Source organism: Cupressus sempervirens, chromosome 7 (assembly GCF_028749045.1).
Source record: "Cupressus sempervirens isolate cs-2001-9-10 chromosome 7, ASM2874904v1, whole genome shotgun sequence".
Lineage (NCBI taxonomy): Eukaryota > Viridiplantae > Streptophyta > Pinopsida > Cupressales > Cupressaceae > Cupressus > Cupressus sempervirens.
Window position 1 is genome coordinate 766,369,262 of NC_143124.1, and position 22,328 is coordinate 766,391,589.

At 33.8% G+C, this 22,328-nt stretch overlaps 1 protein-coding gene and 1 pseudogene across 2 annotated transcripts; both read right to left on the reverse strand.

Annotated features, from left to right (window-relative positions):
* Nucleotides 1-11,264: 11,264 nt before the first annotated feature.
* Nucleotides 11,265-14,134, reverse strand: LOC149549553 (uncharacterized). Its single transcript, XM_089794335.1, has 4 exons — nt 14,107-14,134; nt 12,250-12,471; nt 11,719-11,920; nt 11,265-11,682 (listed from the first exon to the last, which is right to left on the reverse strand). Exons 1-4 carry the CDS (start codon nt 14,132-14,134, stop codon nt 11,271-11,273), a joined length of 864 nt encoding a protein of 287 aa, XP_089650461.1. The 3' UTR covers nt 11,265-11,270.
* Nucleotides 14,135-15,607: 1,473 nt separating this feature from the next.
* On the reverse strand, nt 15,608-17,449 carry LOC149549554 (uncharacterized; annotated as a pseudogene). Its single transcript, XR_016354112.1, has 3 exons — nt 17,085-17,449; nt 16,848-16,991; nt 15,608-16,756 (listed from the first exon to the last, which is right to left on the reverse strand). The product of XR_016354112.1 is annotated as an uncharacterized LOC149549554 (transcript).
* Between the last annotated feature and the right edge of the window lie 4,879 nt (nt 17,450-22,328).

The following is a 22,328-nucleotide window of genomic DNA, read 5'->3' on the forward strand; positions in this document are numbered from 1 at the left end:
GATCGGCCTAGGACCCTTAGGAGTGAATCTAAGGAAGTCATTGAGAAAAAGATAGGAGCCAAATGGAACAAGAGAGGCATGAACATTGATACAATTTAGGATCCTCTTGTTGACTTTTCTCTTAGAGTCATTTCTCATAAATTTTACCAATCCAGCAGACTAAATAGTGTACATGCATTACAGTAGATGTTGGCTACAAATTAGTCAAAAAGGATCATACTTATGATATTGCAGAATTATAATTGCAGCAAATCAATGAGAACCTAGGAGCTATAAGGAGGACTAAGGGAGCAATACAAATTTGGTGCAATTTTGGTTTGTATATTTTTCTATGTATAGAATGAATTCCCATCCTTTGGAAAGGTTAGCTAGAAAACAAATAGGTCAGTGGTTACCCAAGTAAGTGAATATATAAAGAAATGGAAGCCAATTTTGAAACAATTATGACCATTTATTTTGAAGACTTAAAGAAAACCATGAAGTAGAGATTGAGGATACCTATTTCATTAGTTGAACAACATGCAAATAATGTTTTTTTTATTGTGGATATTGATTACACTTACATTCAGGCTGCCATACCAAGGGTTAGATGGCTAAGACCTCTTGGTTATGAAATAAACATTGATGAGGCATCCGCAACTATAATAGCATTGTTAGCTAAAGTGCCCCACATTTTGGCACATATGATGTGGTGAGATCAAAGGTGGATATGGAGTTGAAGAGTACTTCCACCATTAAGAAAAAGGATAAATTAGTGAAAAAGCTCAAGGCCAGATTCGAAGAAGGGGCAGCTGAGGCTAAGGAAGAAGATGAAGAGGCAGATGGTGATGAAGATGAACAAGGGAAAGAGCCATTAGCTGAATGGGTGAGGATGCTAAGGAAGAAGAAGGTGTAGAGCAGGAAGCACCAAAATCATAACCCAAGAAGAGGAAAGCACAGAAACAACCTGCTCCACAGCCCAAAGGCAAGAAGAAACCAGCCAAGGCAAGCCCAACAAAGCCTACCACAAGGGCGGATACAAGGGCATCAACTAAAGTGGAAAAAGAACTAGAGAAGAAGAAAGCCACATAGTAAGGAGGGCCAGTTAAGAAAAAGAGAAGAAAATATGTAGCACCCCCAGAGTCAGATGAAGAAAGGACAGAATCTGACAATACAATTCAGAGTGGTAAGTCACACTACTAAATCTGACATTGAAAATGTTTGTGATAACATTAGGGATAATAAAAATTTAACTAGATTGTAAATAATTGATTTTAATAAGTTAAGTAGAGAGGAGCAGAACATAGTGGAAGAATCAATCTACACTATGATGGCCAAGTTCAAGACTACTCCACTTGAACTGGATAATTCTATGCCTAAGGAGCTAAGTTCAATTGTCAAAAACAAATGGCATTACTGCTTAAATATGGAGAAGTAAATAAGGGAGTCAACATTGGCTCACATAATTCCTAACCTTACTAAAGGTCAAATAAGAAAGGCTAACAAGAAACATGGGAGAAAAATTGCACCCAAATACAAAGCCTTCAGTATTCTGCAAAATTAGATTGAAGATGTTATAAAGAAGTCCACTCTCATGTGGAAAGTTATATATAGTCTTCAAACAATAAAGGAAGGACAAGAAGATCCCTTTGAGGGAAGAAATAATGGTGAAGAAGAAGAGGAAAATGAAAAGGAAGAAGAAGGAGAGAAAGAGAAAGAAGAAGTGGAGAAGGAAATACAGAAAGGTGACATGGCAACAATTGAGAAGTAGCAACAGGAATAGAGTGTCCAAGACACACAATTTCCACCACCTAGTCCTCCACATGTAGCACCTACATCTACAAATAAAGTAATTGTAAAGGATGTTCCTGATACTTCAAGTCAGAACATTAATCCATTGACTACAGAGGATCTCATAAAGATCCTTCACCAAACAACTTTGCAATCACAGTTATGTACAAATCCTATTTTGGTGAGTGTAGAGGAATTGCAAAAATTAGTAACTAAAATAACTAAGGAGAAGGTGAATACACAAGAACCACCTTCACACCCTCCTACAACTACAAGTGGACAACCACGAGCAACAAGAACAATTTGCATCTGCTAAGGTTGATTCCACAATGATAGTAACTTCAACTACTAAGGAGAAAGATAAGGAGAAAACAAGATAGAAAGATACTTCTGCTCCTACAACACAAAGTCAAGGTGCACCTCCTCTGATCACCGTAATTGATCAAGGTAGAAGTGAAGAAGACAAGGAAGAGGAGAAAACCCTTAAGGAAGGAGAATAAGAGGCAATACAAATGTTGGTAAATTTTCTTACTATAGGGACTCCTACTAAGTAGTTGAGCCTTGATGCAGTACCATTGCAAATTTTAGCATTAGGCTCAAGCTCTACCAAAGTAGCAAGGGTACTTCATTATGGAGAACTTGCACTTGATGAGGAGATAGTTGTTGGAGTTGAGGAAAGCTAACTCCGAAGACGCCAAGATCACCTGCATGTGAACCTGTCAAAGAGAAGCCATAGAAGGGAAGAGCATGGAGCACGGGCAAAACCCTAAACGGACATGAGAGACACCATGAATGCAAACACAATAAGAAATGTATTTACAATAAGAAATGATGTGAAGATGTTGATTAGTTCAATGTGAAAATACAAAGAGGAGAGCTCGAATATAAAGAGCTCATGGAAGCTTGTAGAACAAGCTAGAAGGTGGTAGAAGATAAGTGTGACAACTAGAAGGGAACAAACTCCCGTGTTGTCACCAACTAACCACAACACGCATTAAATATAAAATATTAAATAAATGCATGACCTAAGTAAGCTTAAGAAATAGAATAAATAATTAAATATTAATTATTTACTCTAACACCCCCCCTTAAGTGCAACTTAGGGAAATGCCTTAAGCTCACAAAACAAAGATGAAATGCATAATGGGTCCCGGCATCAAGGCCATGTTAGGTACCCAAGTACAATGCAAGAAGATGAAACCTCTATAAACGAGGAAAGAGAGAAAACCACATGGGAAAAACCCTCCCCCAAAAAGAGGTAAGAACCCAGTGAAGAGCTGAAGAAGTCTCCAACTAGGGAAATTGTCCCCTAAAATAGGAACAAAGAGTGATCATGAAGAAGCAGCATCACTGAAGCATGAAGAAGCCGCAAATCTGTCAAACTGCTGATCTAAAGAAACCTCCATGGAAGAAGAAGGCACGAACTGAGCATGTCTATATGGTAGATGATCCATCTCACCGAAATGCATAGGTAGCCAGCCACTGCAATCGCCTTGTATATAGGATCAACCACTAAATACATAGTTCACACTATCGAACCATCGAACCATGGATGCATTAGAACACAGCATAAACCCCCCTTAATGCAGACGGGGTGTGATGACAGGCAACTAAGAAGGTGAGCCAAATCTCCTGCAAACGAACCAAGAACGAGGAAAGAGGAAAAGAGATACAGACACCGATAAAGACACGGTCTAACTGACTCTGCATGGGCTAATGTCATGGAAGGGACACTCACTTGACAAAGGGAGAATGCCTAAAAAAGCAAACAAATAATCCCCCCCATGGTGCTTTATGAAATAGTGTATGCACAGCTGACTCAAAACAACGTTCATGACTCCCGAAATACAAAAGTGACAGTTTATCTCAGTGTGAAATAGAAAAGTGCTTCAAAAGGATAGCTATAATGATCAGAACTGAAAAAGAGCTGAACCAAAAGAAAGTACAGCCGAAAAGAAAGCAAACCATGCCAGGAAAATGATCCTCGGGCCTAAAACACTCAAAATATCCACCATAGAGCAAAAACGCCAAAACTATGATAGAAAGAGAAGAGGCCAAAAGCGAAGAAAAAAGATGACAGTTCTGAAAAGTACACAGAACCAGCTTTCCATAAATATAAAGTTTTCCAAAAAAAGACATGGGACGCAAAAGATATGCATGCCGGAGTCAAAAATAGGACTTTGGACTTCAACAGAAAAAATAGGCAATAAAAAAGCATCAAAACCAAAAAATACCTGCACCAAAATCTTCGTCTCAGAACCAGCTTTCCGGTGCTTCTTTTGGATCGGAAAAATACCTCCGTATGCAAAAGTTATGGCCAAAAAACCAAAGGTAGGTCCAAAAGCAATCGGGAGAGGTGCATGCAAGGGCTGATGCAGTGCTGACGTCAGCAAGTCAGCCGATTAAATTTGACGGTTTTGTGGCCATCGCAGCAAAAAAAGAGTGCCACATGGCATAGCCACATGGCAGCTGACGTGGCAGGTCCACGTGGCAAGGTGCCACGTGGCGCCCATGCCACGTGTCACCCCCGCAGTGGCTGACTTGGCTGCAGATGTGGTGCAGAGTTGTCAGGCGGAGCTGTCGGAGTGGCGGGCGGAGAACTAGCGGAGGTGGTTGCAGGGGCGACGGAGTCGGGAGGCGGTGGCTACAGGGCGGCGAAGATGGAGGAGCCGCCGGCGGAGGGCGGAGGACGGGCGGCGGCCGGGAGGAGGCCGGGCCGTGGCGGAGCGCAGGCGGCGCTGCCTGCTGTGGCCGCTGCGGGCTGCGCGCAGGTGGCGCGGTGGTGGCCCGGCAGTGGCGCGGCGGCAGCGCTCGAAAAATATATATTTTTTTTTTAAAAAAATCGTCGCTGTGTCCGTACGACCGTACGACAGACTCCTGGAAGCCTCAAAAAATTGCCAAAATTGCCCTGTTTCCAAAAACGAAAAGCTTTATATGAATCCTGACTGCAAACGGCTTTCCGGATCCAATGGTGATGTCCGTTTGGGCTGAAAGTGCTCCAAAAAAATGCTGATCCCCTGATTTGAAAAAAAATTGCACAAACAAACTAGGGTTTGTGACTCCAAATCACGGCTTCAAAATTTCTTCAACGAAGCAGCAGCAGGAAGGCTCTGATACCATGTTGGAGTTGAGGAAAGCCAACTCCGAAGACGCCAAGATCACCTGCATGCGAACCTGTCAAAGAGAAGCCATAGAAGGGAAGAGCATGGAGTACGGGCAAAACCCTAAACGGACATGAGAGACACCATGAATGCAAACACAATAAGAAATGTATTTACAATAAGAAATGATGTGAAGATGTTGATTAGTTCAATGTGAAAATACAAAGAGGAGAGCTCAAATATAAAGAGCTCATGGAAGCTTGTAGAACAAGCTAGAAGGTGGTAGAAGATAAGTGTGACAACTAGAAGGGAACAAACTCCCATGTTGTCACCAACTAACCACAACACGCATTAAATATAAAATATTAAATAAATGCATGACCTAAGTAAGCTTAAGAAATAGAATAAATAATTAAATATTAATTATTTACTCTAACAATAGTCATACCAAGTTATGACTCCAAGACAATGAACCTAGCATAGATAACTAAAGTGCAAGAGGTACTGGAAAAGAGGAAGAAGCAGGAGATACTCAAGAATGAGTATAGGCAAAGGCTAGAATTGGTAGAAATCAAAGACATATTTATTGATGCTTTCAACCTGCTAGTACCTGATGAGACAAAGCCCATTATGGAGAAACTATCCATCATAGTGGACCAAGTACAAAACAAAGACCTTGATACTAATATAAAATCACTATAATGGTCTAAAAAGAAATTTCAAATGAAGGTGAATGAGAAAATATATGGTGAGATAGCACTAACACAAGTTGAACTGGCTAAGAAAATTGAGAAGGTTAAAATGGTACTTGAGAACATATTCTCATTGCACTCCAAACTATGTGATTTCTCATATTTCACACAAGAGTCTAGCCAGAGAATACTAAGCTTGGAAAGGAATCTCAAGGTATCAAGTACACAGCTACCAAAAGATTCAGCTCAAAGTGAGAGGCATTTTGCCACAATGCTTCACACTCAAAAGAAGTTAGTTGTATTAACAGTAGATGAGGCTAATATTAAGGCCAAATTAATACAGATACAGTCTGCAATCATCCCACACATGGAATTATTGCATAAAGAGATGGACTATATAGAGAATGATTTGAAGAAAGATCCAAATCTTTCTACATCAAAAGGCCTAATACACCTTGCAGCAGAGACAGCCATCCAGCTCAAAGCACTGGAAATTGCATTAGATAATTAGGATGCTTCTCTGAAGATAATAATGGAGGTAAATAAAACCTTTTTGGCTAAATATTCCATTCATTCTTAGGACCCTTTGACATAAGTGTCAAAAAGGGGGAGAATAAACTAAGGGGGAGAAATAAAGAATGGGGGAGATATAATAAATGAAGGAGATAACACCCAAAAGGGAGAGACAATACAATTTTGAGTTTTGAATGCCGAAAGGATACAAAAACTGCAAGGAAGATGTGTGAAAGTGGGAGTACAACAAAAATAGAGCAAACAAGGTACAAACAAAAGAGTATTAGAAACATCGGCATGAGACAAATCCAGCTTAAGGAATTTTGGATATGGCACATCAGCTCAGGTGGAGTTACAAGTTTTTGAGGTATATAGTCTTTTAAAAAATTTGAACAAGTTTTTGAAGTTTGTACATATGCTGAATAGGATGTATATTAAACTCATAAAGATCAGATTCAAAATGCTTAGTTAAGTGTATTTGACACTCATGTCGAGATTTTTGGTCTCAGATTGCTTTTGATAATTGAGTGTCAAAACACTTAACCAATTTCATGTTAGTGCCAAGTACACTATACATGTTAAGCTACAGTATGTGTCGAGTCAGAAATCCAATAGGTGTCGATTGAACTTCAACTGTCAATAAACTTTAGGTACCGAGCAAGTATCAAGTGTTGAGTGATAAGCGATGTCGAGTCACTATAGATGCCGAGCCACTACAAGTGTTGAGCAAAGAATAGATGCCAAGCGAAATAGAGTTAGTATAGGAGCCGAGTGAGATAGATTTCTATATGTCTTGAGCATCAGTAATTAGTAATTATCGAGTGAGATAGATTTCTATATGTCTTGAGCATCAGCAATTAGTAAGTGTCGAGTAACATAGAATCAGCATATGAGTTTGTGTCTTCACAAACTCAAATGTAAACCATTTTTGAGCCAACTCAAGATGAATCTTAAAGATAAGATCTAATATTTTTCATTCCCTATGTAACCAGCATGCAGCCAATCAGAAAAATGGAGAGAAGGCATGCAACCAATAGGAAAAGTGTAAAGATTTAAGTGGGAAAAGAAGATCGTGAATTCATACCTAACCCTAAGTCTTTGAAGCCTTTATAAGTGTAAGAATTTTCCTTAGGGAAAGATTCACCCAAGATTGTGGAACTCAACACAAGCACAACTATAGACCAAAAATGGATATGATCTATTACTCAGAGTATGTCCTAATACATTGCTCTGTTCAATATGTACAAACACACTAGGAGTGCTTGTATATAAAGGCCTCTGAGGAAGCACCTAGAATGTCTCTAGAAATAACTAGGAGATAATATAAGCATTATGACAACTAAGAACATACCTTATCCAACATTCTAGATGAGTGGATAAGAATGACAAGGTTGTAGACACCATGTGCTTAATTTTCTTAATTAGTGTGCTAACTCCTGTGTTGTAGACAACATGTGCATAAAAGAGGTGCGGACTCTTGTGTTGTCAACATGATAACTCACAAGAGTACACATACTCCTAGGTGACTAATAAATAATAAAAATATGCATTAACCTAAGTAAACTTAAGTAAGTGTAAATATTAAATACTTATTTACACCAACACCCCCCCCCACCCCTTAAGTGCAACTTAGGGGAATGCACTTAAGTTCACAAGAACTAGGATGAAATGCATAATGGGTCCTGGCTACTAGGCCATGTTAGGTACCCATGTACATAATGATATGAAAATCTCTCATAAAGCAGAGAAAGGGGGAAAATCTCATGGTAAAAACCCTCCACCAAAAAGAGAGATGAAAAGGGATGCATGGATGGATGGAGTAATCAAGACCCCACCCCCCACATTACAACATACATCTAGTATATAAAAAAAAAAGGAGAAGGACAAAACCCCTTAAGAGGAAAAAGTTCCCCCCAAAAAGGAGAAGAAGGAGACGAGGTAGTCCCCCTGCCCCCTAAAAGTAGTGTGCCGATCAGTGAGAAATGCTCTGATGTAGAAGCTGATCCATGACTGCTAAATGATTTCATAATTGAATATATGGTTTTATTAATAAAATTTTGTGCATTTCGAAAAATATATACTAATCGAATAAAATTATAATGAATAATACATTATATTGTGAAAGTCTTAAGAGTGACCTAAACAAACTATTTTCAAAAATGTCATCATAAAAAATAAGGTAGCAAAAATATACAAAGAATCATGTTAATGATTTAATTAGAAAGGATTGGTTTGACACTCTCGAATTAAATTTTATTGTAATTTAAACTTAAAACTTAGAAATATCTAGAAGATAGAAATAAATATTTATTAGTTAAATTGACTTATTTTTTATTTGAAGAAAATATATATATTTAACGTTTTTTATCATGTATTTACATATATATCAAAAATATATTAGTAATAGGATTATAATATTAGTATTTCTTAAATATATGATATGTTATTTTGGTAATAATATTTGATTAAATAACTTTAGAGATACTCCCATATTCTTTTAGTATTAATATTTGCAAACATAATTACAACAAATAACTTCTACTAATTTTATTTTAAAAGCATAATGTCATTATTATTTTATCTTGTCTTCAAGGTATGTGCAACATATGCTTTTGTTCTATTGGGATATCTTTAATCCTCATTAACACACATATTCTTGAATAATACAAAATATTGAATTGAAATATTTAAACAATTCACTTATTGAATGCATATTCTAAGAATAAGTCGACAATTTTATTTTACTTAAATGCAAAATTTACTATATAAACATATTCATGAAAATGTTAAATTGAATATTTGTACTTCTATGTTGAATACAAATACCTGACATTTTAATTTAAAATTTTGAACCATAAAAATTGTACTTGTATGTTAATAATGACCTACTCATAAGATTATATAATAAAAGTAATGAATTAACTTAGAATTTATTTACTATTGTAAAAGACATCAAATTTTTGTAGTTATAATAAAACTACATCGTTATCTCATTGCAGTCACAATATTTGAAAATAATGATTTTACAAATTTTTACTAGATTGTTATCTATTTATCAATCCACTCAATAAACTTATTGCCATCTCATCTAATAATGAATGAATCTTCTCCTTCAATTCTTTTTTGCAGCCAAGATTCCAAATACTCCCCAAAATCCAATAGAAAAATTTGTCATCCACTCTACATACCAGTGCCATGGAATTTCTCCTTCCTCATCATCCTCTTTCCCAAGAAGAGGGATTTGTATGCTATCATTTGGCATCTCTCCACATCCACAAGATTTGTTGTTAACTGGGAATCCACAAAGACCAGGGTTTCCAAAGAAATAAGTGGAATTGAATGTATTGAATTGTCTTCCTTATGGTATTCTTCCACAAAGACTATTGTTGGCTACAATGAAAAAACTTAAATAGGAAACTTGTAACATTTCATTTGGAATCCTTCCTTTTAGTTTACTATTTGAAAGATTGAGTGACTCTAACTCTGCAAGTAATCCAAAACTGCTTGGAATCTCTCCTATAAGATGATTATTTGATAAGTTCAATGTGTGAAGACTTTTAAGATTCCCCATTATTGAAGGAATGTTTCCTGATAGATTATTTATAGATAGATCAATGCAAGTTATAAGTAACAACATTGAACTAACATACACCATTTCTAATCCTTTGTTAAACACTTGGATCTCTTCTTTGTAATAGTAAGAGTCAGCATCATTGTCATGTGAGTTTGCCATTGTGGAATTCCTCATACTTTTCAATATTGCTAATTGTTGTGGGATAGAACCTATCAAATAATTTTGTGAAATATTCAAAACATGGAGACTTGATAGATTTCTTAATTGATGTGGAATATTTCCTTCAAACTTGTTAGACCTCAAAACTAGTATCATCAATTTAGAGAACTAACCCAACCAAGATGGTATGTTCCCAGAAAAATGATTGTTGGCCAAATCTAAAATTTGCAAGCTAGAACAGTTCTTAAGGCTTGATGGCAAGTTTCCTTTTAACATGTTGTCATTAAGGTGAAGTGAACTGAGTCCACTTAACATTCCCATATGATATGGTATCTCTCCCATTAATCCAGTACTTGCTAAGTTTAATCTTGTTAAACTAGAACAATTAATTATGCTTGATGGTATTTTACCAAATAATTTATTGTTTGAGAGATCTAAAACCTCCACATATTGTAGAAGGCCAATTGAAGAAGGTATATCACCACTTAGATCATTTGTTGAAAGTGACAAAAACTGAATGTATGGTAGAAGATTGCCAATATCCATTGGAATAAATCCTATGAATCTATTCTGAGACAAGTCCAACAAATCCATGATTGATGTTGGCACTGAAGAAAAAGGGAGATGACCTTGGACCATATTACTGTGCAAATCAACACTCTATAATCCTTTTGTAGTCAAGCTTGAGGGGACGTGTCCTTGAAAGTTATTGTATGACAAGTTAAGATATTCCAGCTCAGGAAGCACCCCTAACCAATCTAGAATATTTCCATATAGACTATTATTGGAGAGATCCAAATCAAGCAATCCAAATTGTGTGGAAATGAATGGTGGAATTATGCCCCCCATACTACATAAGGCTAAGTGTAAGGAAGCAAGGTAAATTGTGGGTATCCAGTCTGGTTCAGTCATGATAGACAACTCATTGTAGGATAAATGAAGTAGAGAAAGCTTGGTCATTTTTTTAAAAAAACTAAGAGAAATCTTTCCTTGAAGATTGTTTGAAGATAGGACAATGTCCCTGAGACCAGAATGACTTGCAATTGAAGTGGGAATGCTACCATTTAGTTGATTAAAAGAAAGATCTAGATACATCAAGGAGGAAAGACTTCCCAACTTATAAGGTATATTTCCACTTACAACATTGGAGGATAGGTCTAATTCTACCAAAGAGGAAAGATTACCCAACTCAGAAGGTATATTTCCACCCAACATATTTCTAATGAGGTATAAAGTAGTCAAAGATGAAATTTGACCAAGTGATGGTGGAATCTCTCCATTCAACGAATTGTCATATAAAACCAACTTTTGCAAGGTGGAGAGATTTCCAGTGGAAGGAGTAATAGGACCTTCCATATTTTTCATATTTGTCAATCTAAGATAAATGAGAGAGGTAATATTTCCAATACAAGGTGGTATACTTCCTTCTATATTAGACCCTAAAAGAATAAGGACATTGAGCTAAGACCATTCCCTACATAATATTTGACTTAGATTACCACTAATTAAGTTTTCTCCCCCAAACACAAGCTCTTTTAGAGAAGGCAGGCGAGAGAGACTCAAAGGAAATGAACCACTTAATAATGGACTTTCAGACAACCAAAGTGAAACCAAAGTTGTCATATTTCCTAGCCATAATGGTATTGGTCCTTCAAAGTTGTTGTAATCCAAGTGGAGGTGGGTAAGGAACGATAGGTTTTGGATAGCCTTGGGGATGTGCCCTGAAAGCATGCATTCTAAAAGGTGGAGTTGTTGGAGATTAGGCAGATGAGAAAGGGGTGCTTCCAATTGCTTTCCTGTCATATTCAGCACTACTCCACTAAGGGACAAATATTTCAATTTTTGCAACTTTTTCGTGCACACTAAACCAGCACTCCATACTTCCCCAAATATTTCAAATGCTCCAAACTCATACACCTCTATCACTGATAGGTCCAAAACTTCCAACTGAGAGAGTCTCCCCAATTGCCAAGGAATTGTACCATTGAACCCGGCGCAGGACAAGTTGAGATACTTTAAACTGTGCAAGGAAGCAAAACCCTCTGATATTTCACCTTTGAACCAATTGAAGCTCAAATCCAGATGTCTCAATTCTTGCAGGGAAAACAAACCTACACATGTAAACAACAATGATAACCACTCAAATTTCTATAAGAGGAAGCCTCAATCGCGAAACATGACAGACTACTTTGTAAAAAATACCTTTTAGAACTATACCATTGAACCTGTTTTGGCACAAGTCGACATAAACTAAGTTGTTCAAGGAGGCAAACTGATTTGGTATTTGACGTTCAATATAATTGAAACTCAAATCTAGATGTCTCAATTCTTTCAGGGCAAATAGACGTACATGTTAAACAACAAAAAAAACCTACTCAAATTAAAGTAAGGGAACGCAGCTTAAAACAAAAAATATTAAAGATTGTTCAATTAAACATGCCTTTAGGTAGAACACCCCTCAAATAATTGAAGCTTAGATCTAGATGCTCCAACTGTTTTAAATGGAACAAATCTCTAGCAAGTCTTCCATTAAATGAGATATACCAATAATGGACATACACATAACGATCTGCATTCTCCACATGATTGGCAAGACAGAGTTTGACAACATTTGAGCTGATGGAGGTACATTCCACTCCCCTCCATTCACAGCAATTAAAGCCTTGTCATGAATGCAATAAAGGTGAAGGATGTAAGTTTCCCTTGAAAGCAAGAAGAGCATCTCTTTCATGTGGCAAGCACATGGTATTGCCATTTATCATCAGTGAATAGCATGAGAATGCGATTAAACATGAGCATATGACAACAGAGGAACGATCCATGGCAAGAATTTAGATTATTTCATCTACAACAACAATAGTTTTGATTAGTGATCACAACAATCAAAATTGAACCAAATTTTTTTAAAAATTATTATTGGAATTAAAAATAGAAAAACAACAAAGAGAAAAGAAGGTAGCTACTAAAGGTTTAAAGCATATAGCTTGAACAATGGTAAGAAGAGTGAGTAGTGAGGAAGGGAAACTGAGATTAAATAAGCAGGAGATGGCATGAAATGAGTGAAGAAAATAATTATTTATGATTGTTTCTTACAATTGAACATTACGTTTAAAATGTGAGGAATGATGAGTGATTTCATAATTGAATATATGCTTTTATTAATAAAATTGTATGCATATAGAAAAAACTATATTGACCAAATAAAATTATAACAAATAATATATTATATTGTGAAAGTCTTAAGAGTGACCTAAACAAACTATTTTCAAAAAAGTCATCATAAAAATTGAGGTAACAAAAATATACAAAGACTTATGTTAATGATTGAATTAGAAAGGGTTGGTTTGACACTCTCGAATTAAATTTTAGTGTAATTTAAACATAAAACTTAGTAATATTTAGAAGATAGAAATAAATATATATTACTTAAATTGAATTATTTTTTATTTGAAGAAAGTATATATATTTAACTTTTTTATCACATACTTACATACATCAAAAATATATTAGTAATAGGATTTTAATTTTAATATTTCTTAAATATATGATTTGTTATTTGGGTAATAATGTTTGATTAAATAACTTTAGAGATACTCCCATATTCTTTTAGTATTAATATTTGCAAACATAATTACAACAAATAACTTCTACTAATTTTATTTTATGAGCATAATGCCAAAATTATTTTGTCTTGTCTTCAAGGTATGTGCAACGTATGGTTTTGTTCTCTTGGGATATCTTTAATCCTCATTACCACACATATTCTTGAATAATTCAAAAAATTGAATTGAAATATTTAAACAATTCACTTATTGAATGCATGTTCTAAGAATAGGTGGACAATTTTATTTTACTTAAATGCAATAAATTACTATAAAAACATATTCATGAAAATACTAAATTGAATATTTGTACTTCTACGTTGAATTAAAATAACTGACATTTTAATTTTAAATTTCAAACCATAAAAATTGTCCTTGTATTTTATTGATGACCTACTCATAAAATTATAATAAAAGTAATGAATTAACTTAGAACTTATTTAATGTTGTATAAGACATCAAATTTTTCTAATTATAATAAAATTACAAGGTAAACTCATTACAATGAGAATATTTGAGGATAATAATTTTACAATTTTTTACTATATCATTACCTATTTATCAATCCACTCAATAAACTCATTGCAATCTCATCTAATGCATGAATGAATCTTCTCGTCCAATGCCTTTTTGCAGCCAAGATTCCAAATACTCCCCAAAATCCAATAGAAACACTTGTCATCCACTCTACATACCAGTGCCATGGAATTTCTCCTCCCTCATTATCCTCATTCTCAAGAAGAGGGATTTGTATGCTATAATTTGGCATCTCTCCACATCTACATGATTTGTTGTTAACAGGGAATCCACAAAGATCATGATTCCTAGTGAAAAAAGAGGAATTGAATGTATTGAATTGTCTTCCTTCTGGTATTCTTCCACAAAGACTATTGTTGGCTACAATGAAAAAACTTAAATAGGAAACTTGTAAGATTTCATTTGGAATCCTTCCTTTTAGTTTATTATTTGAAAGATCAAGTGACTCTAACTCTGCAAGTAATCCAAAACTGCTTGGTATCTCTCTTGTAAGACTATTATCTGATAAGTTCAATGTGTGAAGACTTTTAAGATTCCCCATCATTGAAGGAATGTTGCCTGATAGATTATTTAGAGATAGATCAATGCAAGTTATAAGCAACATCACTGAACTAACATACACCATTTCTAATCCTTTTTTGAACACTTGGATCTCTTCTTTGTAATAGTAGGAGCCACCATCATTGTCATGTGAGTTTCCCATTGTAGAATTCCTCATACTTTTCAATGCTGCCAATTGTTGTGGGATAGAACCTATCAAATAATTTTGTGAAATATCCAAAACATGGAGACTTGATAGATTGCTTAATTGATGTGGAATGTTTCCTTCAAACTTGTTAGACCTCAAAACAAGTATCATCAATTTAGAGAACTGACCCAACCAAGATGGTATGCTCCCAGAAAAATGATTGTTGGCCAAATCTAAAATTTGCAAGCTAGAACAGTTCTTAAGGCTTGATGGCAAGTTTCCCTTTAACATATTGTCCCTGAGGTGAAGTGAACTAAGTTCACTTAGCATTCCCATATGATATGGTATCTCTCCCATTAATCCAGTACTTGCTAAGTTCAATCTTGTCAAACTAGAGCAATTAATTATGCTTGATGGTATTTTACCAAATAATTTATTGTTTGAGAGATCTAAAACCTCCACATATTGTAGAAATCCAATTGAAGAAGGTATATCACCACTTAGATCATTTGTTGAAAGTGACAAAAATTTAATGGATGGTAGAAGATTTCCAATATCTACTGGAATAAATCCTATGAATCTATTCTGAGACAAATCCAACAGCTTCATGATTGATGTTGACACTGAATAAAAAGGGAGATGACCTTGTAACATATTACTATGCAAATCAACACTCCAAAAACCTTTTGCAATCAAGCTTGAGGGAACATGTCCTTGCAAGTTATTGTATGACAAGTTAAGATATCCCAAAGGAAGCACCCCTAACCAATCTGGAATATTTCCATATAGACTATTATTGGAGAGATCCAATTCATACAATCTATATTGTGCAGAAATGAATGGTGGAATTATGCCCCCGATACTACATGAGGCTAAGTGTAAGGAAGCAAGGTAAATTGTGGGTATCCAATCTGGTTCAATCATGATTGTCAATTCATTGTAGGATAGATCAAGGTCAAAAAGATTGGTCATTTTGTTAAAAGAACTAAGAGAAATCTTTCCTTGAAGATTATTTGAAGATAGGGCAATGGACCTGAGACCAGGATGACTTGCAATTGAAGTGGGAATGCTACCATTTAATTGATTAAAGGAAAGATCTAGATACACCAAGGAGGAAAGACTTCCCAACTTATAAGGTATATTTCCACTTAGAACATTGGAGGATAGTTCTAATTCTACCAAAGAGGAAAGATTACCCAACTTAGAAGGTATATTTCCACCCAACATATTTCCAATGAGGTGTAAAGTAGTCAAAGATGAAATTTGACCAAGTGATGGTGGAATCTCTCCATTCAACGAACTGTCATATAAAACCAAATTTTGTAGGGTGGAGAGATTTCCAATGGAAGGAGGAATAGGACCTTCCATATTTGTCAAGCTAAGATAGATGAGAGAGGTGATATTTCCAATACAAGGTGGCATACTTCCTTTTATATTAGACCCTGAAAGAACAAGGACATTGAGCTGAGACCATTCCCTACATAATATTTGACTTAGATTACCACTAATTAAGTTTTCTCCCCAAAACACAAGCTCTTTTAGAGAAGGTAGGCGAGAGAGACTCAAAGGAAATGAACCACTAAATAATGGACTTTCAGACAACCAAAGTGAAACCAAAGTTGTCATATTTCCTAACCATAATGGTATTGGTCCTTCAAAGTTGTTGTAACCCAAGTGGAGGTGGGTAAGGAACGATAGGTTTTGGATAGCATTGGGGATGTGCCCAGAAAGCATGCATTCTAAAAGGTGGAGATGTTGGAGATTAGGCAGATGAGAAAGGGGTGCTTCCAATTGCTTCCCTGTCATATTCAGCACTACTCCACTAAGGGACAACTATTTCAATTTCTGCAACTTTTCCGTCCACACTAAACCGGCACTCCATACTTTCCGACCAATAAGAAACACAGCTATTCCAAAATCATGCACGTCTGCAACAGATAGGTCCAAAACTTCCAGCTGAGAGAGATTCCCCAATTGGTAGGGAATTGTACCATTGAACCCAGCCAAGGACAGGTTGAGATACTTTAAGTTGTACAAGGAGGCAAAATGCTCTGATATGTCACCTTCGAAATCATTCCAGCTCAAATCCAGATGTCTCAATTCTTGCAGGGAAAATAAACCTACACATGTAAACAACAATGATAACCACTCAAATTTCTATAAGAGGAAGCTTAAATCGTGAAACATGAGAGGTTGCTTCGTTTAAAATACCTGTTGGAACTGTACCATTGAACCAGTTCTGGCACAAGTCGAGATAAGATAAGTTGTGCAAGGAGGCAAACTGATATGGTATCTCACCTTCTAAATAATTGAAGCTCAAATCCAGATGTCTCAATTCTTTCAGGGCAAATAGACCTACATGTTAAACGACAAAAAAAGCTACTCAAATTAAAGTAAGGGAGAGCAGCTTAAAATAGAAAATTTGAAAGATTGTTTCGTTAAACATACCTTTAGGTAGAACACCCCTCAAATAATTGAAGCTTAGATCTAGATGCTCCAACTGTTTTAAATGGAACAAATCTCTAGCAAGTCTTCCATTAAATGGCCTACCCAAATAATCAAGCAGATAACCATCCACATTCTCCACATGATTGGCAAGACGGAGTTTGACAACATTTGAGCTGATGGAGCTACATTCCACTCCCCTCCATTCGCAGCAATTAAAGCCTTGCCATGAATGCAATAAAGGTGAAGGATGTAACAGGCTTTTGACAGCAAGAAGAGCAGGCTTTTGAATTCTTGCCATTTATCATCAGCGAATAGTATGAGAATGCGATTAAACATGAGCATATGACAACAGAGGAACGATCCATGGCAAGAATTCAACTTATTTCATCTGCAACAACAATAGTTTTGATTAGTGATCACAACAATCAAAATTGAACCAAATTAAAAAATATTTACGATTGGAAATAAAAATAGAAAAACAACAAAGAGAAAAGAAGGTAGCTACCAAAGATTTAAAGCATATATGGCTTGAACAATGGTAAGAAGAGTGAGCAATGAGGAAGGGAAACTGAGATTAAATAAGCAGGAGACGGCATGAAATGAGTGAAGCAGAACAAGTCAACAGAACAGTGGACAGGGGAAAGTGAATTTAACACGGCAATCGTGACATGGATAGGAAAATGAATGGTGCAATCAAATCAGATTAAATAAGCGGGGGACGGCATGAAATGAGTGAAGCAGAATAAGTCAAGATGACGGTGGACACGGGAAAGTGAATTTAACACGGTAATCGTGCAATCAAATCAGATGACTTTGAAGGCACCGACTACGGTGCAACATATTTGCACCGGCCGGGCCCCTCCTCCATCCTTTCTCCGACGACTCCAACCTTACTTGGCGTAGGTACAAACGGCAGGCGCAGGTACAAACGACAGGCGCAAGTACAAAGGTCCCTTCCACTGCGCCGTATGTTGTCCGACGCCGCCCTCCGCCATCTCCTCCGCCATCCAACTTTTTACAATTAATATCAACCAAACTCATAACTGCTCGTCCCGCCATTTTTCGTGGAGTCTGTATCAACAAAGCCGAAGTCATTTTCCTATCATATTTTCTAGGTGAATTTTCGTCTGTCTCGCTGTTGCTAGTTTTGGCGTCATCGTTCTCGCCGCTGGGTGCCATTTTAGCGCTTGTTGTTGGGTTCTTTGCATTCATAGGTAAGTCTTTGTTCATTTAAATTTTCATTCCCTTTGTTTGTCTGAATTTGGTACATGGAAGTTCTACATTTAGTGTGAAAGGTGAAAAAAATTTCAAAGTTTTCCTTGTTACCAAGTGTTACGATTCAAATTTTTGCAACTACATATATGTTTTGAGACTTTGGATTTCTTTGTTTTATAGATAAAAAGTAAAAGGGCCTGCGAATCATTTATCATATACTGTTACCTCGTATTGTGCTGAATGTTGTTTAGGAAATTGGAAAAATGGGTATTTTTGTATTAAAGAAATGAAGAAAACATTACATTTCAGAGAAAAACATCATAGTTTATTAATATCTATCATGTGAAACAAAAATAAAATAGAAATATTTGTACATAAAAAATACAATAAATTACTATAGAGTAATATTTGTGCATAAAAAATTCAATACTCATTAAAAAAATTATCAAGTAAAATCAAATTTTTATAGTACATTTATTTAAACTTATATAAATAAGATTAAATAGTTTTTATAATTTTAACTTATATAAATAATAAAAAAGAGAAAATTAATTTATATAATTTTATATCTATTTATTTTATAATTTTTATAAGTGAGATTTCTATAATTAGATTTATTTTCTATAATTGTTACAATTTTGATTTTTAGTCTCTCTCGATGAATTAGAATTAAGTTCTAATATAATTTTTAAACTTAACAAGAAGAAGTGTGAAGAGTGAAGAAAAAGAAGACTATTACAAAATTATTACTATACAATATATGTCTGAAATACATTAAATTAGTAAAACCTTCTTTGTTTAATAATTTATAAAGATAATCTGGAAAATAATAGAATTGATAAAATTATAAAAGATAGCATAAGCATTAAATAAATTCACTCAAATAAAAATTATTTTAATTTCAAACAATAAATGCTCATTTTAATTAAACAAAGAAATGTGTTGTTTCTAAATTCCTTTAAAAGAAGACTATTACAAGATTATTAATATACAATATATGTCTAAAATACATTAAAATAGTAAAAACATCTTTGTTGAATAATTTATAAAGATAATCTAGAAAATAATAGAATTGATAAAATAATAAAAGATAGCATAAACATTAAATAAATTCACTTAAATAAAAATTATTTTAATTTCAAACAATAAATGCTCATTTTAATTAAACAAAGAAATGTGTTGTTTCTGAATTCATTTAAATTAAATATAAAAAGATAAAATAGTTTTATCAAATTATGTAAATAAAATAATTAAATTAAATCAAATAATTGTTGTGGATACTTTAGGCATCTTAAATAAAAGTGTCACCTGAATAGTAATATCAAGTCAAAACTTTCTTAACATAATACAACAAGGCTTCGGAGGATTGAGTGAAGATTTAGATGTAATTTTATATATTTAATGGTTATTAATAATTTATGATTGTTGATTTTTATAGTTTTTTTTCCTATTTTTCAAATAATAAAATAAATGAACTTTATAAATAAAAGTTCAATTTGCATAATAAAACAGAGATAAAATAATCTTATTTAATATTTATAAATTTAATTTCATATATAACATCATTTTAGTCTTATAAGAAATAATAATTGATTTCATTAGTTTTAGTTTAAAAATAAAATTATTAAATAATATAAATAGCCAAAAAAAATTTATTTTTAGTAAATAAGATATTAAAAAAATTTGATAGATTTATAAAAAATTAAAATTATTTAGATTTAAAAAATTAATACATTTATCAAAAATTTAAATTACATATAATATTACTTTATATAAAAGAAATAATAATTAATTTTATTAGTTTTGATTTAAAAATATAATTGTAAAATAATATGCTTTTAGCTTAGGTGAATGTTTTTTAAAAAAAAATTATGGAACAAACAAATCGGAAAATCATAGAGAAAGAAAGTTTGGAAAAGATATTAAATATATATTTTAATTTTCTTTTTAGATGATGAACGAACGAGGCAGTTTGTCAGTACCTGTTGAACGAACTAAGGAGTGCGTACAATAAAGACTGACACTGACACTATTCATGCCCATGGGATGGGATGCCATGCAAATGGTGAAGGCTGCCAATGCAAATAGGTTGCACCATAGCCAAAGCCAACTAGAAGTTGTCTTGCCCAATGAAAATTTTAGATTTCAACATTTTCAAGAAAATTTAGTCTTTATTTTCTAGCAGACACCACTAGACATTACAATTTGTGCAAAATATTCACTGTTTCTGAGGTAAACAAATGCTCAAATATGAGGCAAAAACAATAGTCTCGCCTATAGATAGGCAGGATGAATAATATCACCTTTTACCTAAACAATAAGATGATGTAATATAGGTCCAGAGATTTCCAAGTGTGAATATTCGCCTGCCGAATAAAAGAGCTTCAAATAGAAATTTTGCAGTCTCAAAAACAAAAATTTGCAAAAGTACTCTTACTTTTGCAAAACTGGAAGAAATTATTATTATTACATGGGGACCAAAAACTATTATTGTCTCTTGTTTAAAGCTAAAAACATTAGAGGAAAAATGAAATGTCTCTTTCCTCCTCATTCAATAGGAATTTAGTTTTTCTTAGATATTGATCAAACTGTTTTAGATATCGTTTTAGATATTTTTATTATACAATAATTAATATATATAAATAAATATAATATATTTTATTATCATTTATAATTTAATAAGAATGCATATGTAATAAAATAAATTTTATAACTAATAGAATATAATAAAGTTAATTTTTTATCTTCAATATTTTACTTTTTAACTTTCTGAAACATAAAAAATATAATATCCTAATTAAGTATAATTATATTAAAATATATATTTATTAAAGCAATTGATGATAATAAATTGAATTATTTTTTCATTCTTTTTCTTGTTGATAATATTTAATTATGTCCATAATCTACAGTCTTTCAACTAATAATAAAACAATTTAAAGAACAATTTGTAATTAAACTAGGGGAAGAGTACCAAGAGCTACTACAGTAATTTTGAATCCTAAGCTACTTAATGATGCAATAGATTTTGACCATTTGCTTAGTCTGATATTTAACTCAAGTTGTTGATAAGTGATCTCTGAACTTATCTATCATGAGATTCTGGCTTGATCTCTAATTCAAAAACTTTAATGTAAATTAGAATGACACGTTTCAAAATTTAAAAATTGTAATGATTTTCTTTGTCATACTTATAGGTACATGACAGTGTAAACATAATTCTTTTTTGAGTTTTATATATATATATATATATATATATATATATATATATATATATATATATATATATATATATGCACAAAAAATGTACCTTACCTACTACATGTTTTTTTAATGCACAACTTTTGATTTGACAACTTTGTATATAACTTAATTACTAATAACTATTGATTTAGCTTTTAGATGAATTTTGTGGAATCCTTCATGCGTGCAAATGTTAAAAGTGGTCATAATGCTATTTGAATTGTATTTTATATCGTTCTATTATCCACTTACTTTGAAGCCAAAATAAGTGGTACAATTGATCCAATACTTACATAAATGTCACATGCTTTATTTTATAAGAAAATAGATTATTTTACATTTACATTAAATAAAAAACCCCTCATCTTATAATTTTTATAGAGTTTTACACCGAGAGTGGGTCACACCTTTTCATTTAATTTTCTCTAATTTGGAAATGCCTCTTGGCTTTGGTATATATATTGCATATCTTGTGTTTCCTTGTTTTGCGTGTTGCTTTGTTCGTTGCGAGTGAGCGTTCAAGCATAAATGAAAGGTACAACAACAAAAAATGTGTTGCAAGGATTACTAGGTATTTTGTTGGATCTCTATAACATTTTGATTTGGAACTAAAATGAACATCTCATGTGTTTGGCTTGAGTGTTTTTACATGCTTTCATAGATTCACACTTCATTTGGTGCTTTAAAATTGGATCTAGATTTGCTTTCACGCATATATGTTTCACATAGTAATTAGGCCCTATGAACACTATTTGGGAGATCTTGAGAGATTGAGCTTCATTCGTT